A 5,389-nucleotide genomic window follows, 5' to 3' on the forward strand; every position below is an offset into this window, starting at 1 on the left:
TACGCAAACACGTCACCCATTGAGCATATTTGGGATACTCTGGATGAACCTGTACGACAGCGTGTTCCAGTTCCCGCCAATATCCAGCAACTTCACACAGCCATTGAAGAGTGGGACAACATTCCATAGGCCACAATCAACAACCTGATCAACTCGACACAAAGCAAATAGTGGTCACCAAACACTGACTGGTTTTCTGAGCCACAAAAAAAAATAAAAAAAAATAGTGACCAAGAGATCTGTATTCAGTCATGTGAAATCCATAAATTAATTTCAACTGATTTCCTTTGTACAGCATTATATGAACTCTTTAAAATCATTGCATTTATATTTGTGCAATAAAGACATGCCTAAGTACAAATAAAAAGCAGATTTGTATGCATTGTTTTATTTATTGTTCTCTTTATGTATAAAGCACTGCAGAGTAAACATTTATACACAAGACAAAAACGCATTGGTATGGTAACGCCGCTATATGGAATGCAGAAATATGTCAGCTATATTTTTTGGAAACATTACTGTGCAACAGAATATAGCATGAAGACAAAATGAAAAGGCACAACAAATGAAACTGAACTCAGTAAGCTCCCCCTTTCTTCCAGAGTAAGACATCTTTAGTCCAATACAAAAATGCTAGACAAGACACCTAGCTCCTTTCAGCTTACTAGCTAGCATAATTGAAAAAAAACAGAAACAGAATACCCTTCAGGCTTGGTCATTACTAAGGTTTGACCTTATGGCTTCTGTGTAGAGATATGCAGCTGTTGCCAAGACCAGCTATAAATATATGCTTGCATTTCAATAGGGCAGAGGGGAAAGTTAATACTCCACAATTTCAGTTTAACCAAGTTAAAGCTTGTCATCCACTGTAAGGGATGTTATGAATATGTAGTGTGAACAGCAAGCATATAGTTGTAACAGTAAAAACGCACATACCATACAGCATTCTGAAACAAATGGAGTGTTGCATATTGAGAAGTAACATACCAAGTTGTCCTCTAACAGGCCTAGTCTTCTTCAGAAACATGCTATGGGCTTCACTTAAGAATACTACAAAATATTTTGCAAACATATTGCTGTTCAAAACGAGGTTGAAGTAACACTGGCACTTTTAGTAACATTTTCTTCCACGTCTTTCTAAATTCCCAGGTCGCCCTTCATCAAGCAAATGGCTTATGGGTAGTTTGTCGATGCCAAAGTGACACAGCATCTTGGTTAAGGCCACTTCATCCCCCGGCCCATCAAGCATGCGAACACCGTCATTACCATTTTGGACTTGACCTCCACCAGGTCGTCTGGGAGAGCGTAGACACACACCCCGATCTTCCTCGCCATGGAAATGGCATATCTAAGAGTAGAAATAAGTGGTTTCATTTAATATTGATCAGCACTTTCTTGCATGACAAGACATTGACATTTGTTGAATATTCATTCGCATGACTTCTTAATATATTAGTGTGCCTTCAAAGTATTCATACACCTCGACTTACTCCAGTGTTACAGCCTGAATTCAAAATGAAAAGACCTCATCCGCCTATATACACCCCATAAATGACAAAGTCAAAACATGTATAGACATTGAAAATGAAATACTGAAATCTAATTTACATAAGTATTCACACCAAGTCAACACTTTATAAGCGTTTATAGCTCTGAGTCTAATTATCTGAAAATTTGGTCGGTGGCTTCCTATGGATTGTGTGACGAAACTGCGGAGCCTCCGGAGGCCAAATTGAGCTCCGTACTGCATTCAAATTTTGTAACAATGAGGGCTCCGTTTAGCTCCGTATTGACATGATTGGTTGACAGTAGGTGGGGGCAGGAGGTCCTGTACAGTGCATTTAGAAAGTATTCAGATCCCTTCACTAACATGGTTACATTACAACCTTATTCAACACAATACCCCATAATGACAAAGCAAAACAGGTTGTTGCAAATGTATTAAAAATAGAACAGAAACACCTCATTTACATAAGCATTCTGACCCTTTGCTAGTAGACTTGAAATTGAGCTCAGTTGCCATTGATCATCCTTGAGATGTTTCTACAACTTGGCATCCACCTGTGGTAATTTCACTTTATATGACATGATTTATAAGGGGACACACCGATCGACATAAAAAAAAGGTCCCACAGTTCACATAGCATGTCAGAGCAAAAATCAAGCCATGAGGTTGAAGGAACTGTACGTAGAGATCCGAGACAGGATTGTGTCGAGGCACAGATCTGGGTAAGTGTACTAAAACATTTCTGCAGCATTGAAGGTCCAAGAACACAGTGGCCTCCATTCTGAAACGGAAGACGTTTGGAACCACCAAGACTCTTCCTAGAAGAGCCCCGTCGCGGACTAGGATGTCTTGCTCTCAGACAGACTAAACAACTTCTTTGCTCGCTTTGAGGACAATACAGTGCCACTGAGACGGCCTGCAACCAAAACATGCTCCTTCACTGCAGTCGACGTGAGTAAAACCCTCGCAAGGCTGCAGGCCCTGACAGCATCCCCAGCCGCATCCTCAAAGCATGCGCAGACCAGCTGGCTGGTGTGTTCAGACATATTCAATTAATCCTTATCCCAGTCTGCTGTTCCTACATGCTTGAAGAGGGCCACCATTGTTCCTGTTCCCAAGAAAGTTAAGGTAACTGAGCTAAACGACTACCTTCCCGTAGCACTCACTTCCGTCCTCATGAAGTGCTTTAAGACTGGTCAAGGACCATATCCCCTCCACCCTACCTGACACCCTAGACCCACTCCAATTTGCTTACCACCCCAATAGGTCCACAGACGACGCAATAGCAACCACAATGTCCTAACCCATCTGGACAAGAGGAATACCTATGTGAGAAAGCTGTTCATTCACTACAGCTCAGCATTTAACACCATAGTACCCTCCAAACTCGTCATCAAGCTCGAGAACCTGGGTCTCGACCCCGCCCTGTACAACTGGGTACTGGATTTCCTGACGGGCCGCCCCCAGGTGATAAGGGTAGGAAACATCGCCACCCCGCTGATCCTCAACAATGGGGCCCCACAAAGGGGGGGGGGGGGGGGGCAGTGAGCCTTTTCCTGTACTCCCTGTTCACCCACAACTGCTTGGCCATGCACGCCTCCAACTCAATCATCAAGTTTGCAGACACTACAGTGGTAGGCTTGATTACCAACAACGACGAGACGGCCTACAGGGAGGAGGTGAGGGCCCTCGGAGTGTGGTGTCAGGAAAATAACCTCACATTCAATGTCAACAAAACAAAGGAGATGATCGTGGACTTCAGGAAACAGCTGAGGGAGCACCCCCTTATCCACATTGACGGGACAGTAGTAAGTTGTGTTCCTCGGCGTACACATCATGGACAAACTGAAATGGTCCACCCACACAGACAGCGTGGTGAAGGCGGCGCAGCAGCGCCTCTTCAACCTCAGGAGGCTGAAGAAATTCTGCTTGTCACCAAAAGCACACAAACTTCTACAGATGCACAATCGAGAGCATCCTGTCGGGCTGTATCAACGCCTGGTACGGCAACTGCTCCGCCCACAACCGTAAGGCTCTCCAGAGGGTAGTGAGGTCTGCACAACGCATCACCGGGGGCAAACTACCTGCCCTCCAGGACACCTACACCACCCGATGTCACAGGAAGGCCATAAAGATCATCAAGGACAACCACCCGAGCCACTGCCTGTTCTCCCCGCTATCATCCAGAAGGCGAGGTCAGTATAGGTGCATCAACGCAGGGACAGAGAGACTGAAAAACAGCTTCTATCTCAAGGCCATCAGACTGTTAAACAGCCACCACTAACATTGAGTGGCTGCTGCCAACATACTGACTCAACTCCAGCCACTTTAAAAATGGAAAATTGATGTAAAAAATGTATCACTAGCCACTTTAAACAATGCCCGTTAATGTTTACATACCCTACATAACTCAGCTCATATGTATATACTGTACTCGATACCATCTACTGCATCTTGCCTATGCCGTACTGTACCATCACTCATTCATATATCTTTATCATCCGTTTAGACTTCTGTGTATAAGGTAGTTGTGAAATTGTTAGATTACTCGTTGGTTATTACTGCATTGTCGGAACTAGAAGCACAAGCATTTCGCTACACTCGCATTAACATCTGCTAACCATGTGTATGTGACAAATAAAATTTGATTCTTAGAAGTGGCCGCCCGGGAGAAGGATCTCGGTCAGAGAGGTGAACAAGAACCCGATGGCAACTCTTCCAGACCTCCAGAGTTCTTCTGTAGAGATGGGAGAACCTTCCAGGACAACATCTCCGCAGTACTCCACCAATCAGACTTTCATGGTAGAGTGGCCAGATGGCAGCCAATTCTCAATGAGAGGCACAACTGGCTGCTTGGATTTTGCCAAAAGGCACCCAAAGGACTTAAGACCATGAGAAACAAGATTCTCTGGTCTGATGAAAACAAGACTGAAATCTTTGGCCTGAATGCCAAGCGTCACATCAGGACGAAACCTGCCACTATCCCTACGGTGAAGTATGGTGGACAGGGAGACTAGTCAGGATCACGGCAGGGACAGGGAGACTAGTCAGGATCGATCGAGGGAAAGATTAACAGAGCAAAGTACAGCGAGATCCTTGATGAAAACCTGCACCAGAGTGCTCAGAACCTCAGACTGGGGCCAAAGTTCACCTTCCAACAGGACAACGACCCTAACCCCACAGCCAAGGCCACCTGGGACAAGTCTCTGAATTTTCTTGAGTGGCTAAGCCAGAGCTCAGACTTGAACCCGATTGAACATCTCTGGAGAGACCTGAAAATAGTTGAGCAGCGATGCTCCCTATACAATCTGACCAAGCTTGAACGGCTCTGCAGAGAAGAATCTCCCCAAATACAGGTGTGCCAAGATTGTAGTCGTCATACCCAAGACTCGAGGCTGTAATAGCAGCCAAAGGTGCTTCAACGAAGTACTTAAAGGATCTGAATACTTATACAAATGTGATGTTTATTTTGAATCAATTTGCACCAAGAAAAATGTTAACCCTTTCTCACCAAGCAGTACTGCTTCTTGACACTGCTCACTTAACCAGGGATCCAACCGCACCAATGTGTCAGAGGAATTATGGGTTATGGGTTATTGCGTGTAGATTGATGGGTGAAAAAAAACATTTAATAAATTTTAGAATAAGGCTAAACAAAATGTAGAAAAAGTCAAGGGGTCTAATACTCTGAACACACACCCTTCCTAAAAGCTGCTCTGTGAAGTGCAAGTAGTATGACTGCTCTGACTTCTACAGAGGCCGTATCACCGTAAATGTTGCATTGCCAATGCATATGTCCGATTGACCACGCAGTGCCTTAAGTCTCAAAGAGCTTTCCACGCCTGGATTGTGCAACATTTGCCCACTCATTATTACATTTTT

The 5,389-nt window shown here is 44.3% G+C and overlaps 1 protein-coding gene across 1 annotated transcript in view; it reads right to left on the minus strand.

Annotated features, from left to right (window-relative positions):
• Window positions 1–372: 372 nt before the first annotated feature.
• LOC139422980 (plastin-3-like) overlaps window positions 373–5,389 on the minus strand; it is a 37,532-nt gene continuing 32,515 nt past the window's right edge. The window contains exon 16 of the mRNA XM_071174519.1: window positions 373–1,348. Coding sequence (XP_071030620.1) covers window positions 1,216–1,348 — 133 coding nt within the window. The 3' untranslated portion in view covers window positions 373–1,215. The remainder of the gene's footprint in view (window positions 1,349–5,389) is intronic.

Source organism: Oncorhynchus clarkii, chromosome 12 (assembly GCF_045791955.1).
Source record: "Oncorhynchus clarkii lewisi isolate Uvic-CL-2024 chromosome 12, UVic_Ocla_1.0, whole genome shotgun sequence".
Classification (NCBI taxonomy): domain Eukaryota; kingdom Metazoa; phylum Chordata; class Actinopteri; order Salmoniformes; family Salmonidae; genus Oncorhynchus; species Oncorhynchus clarkii.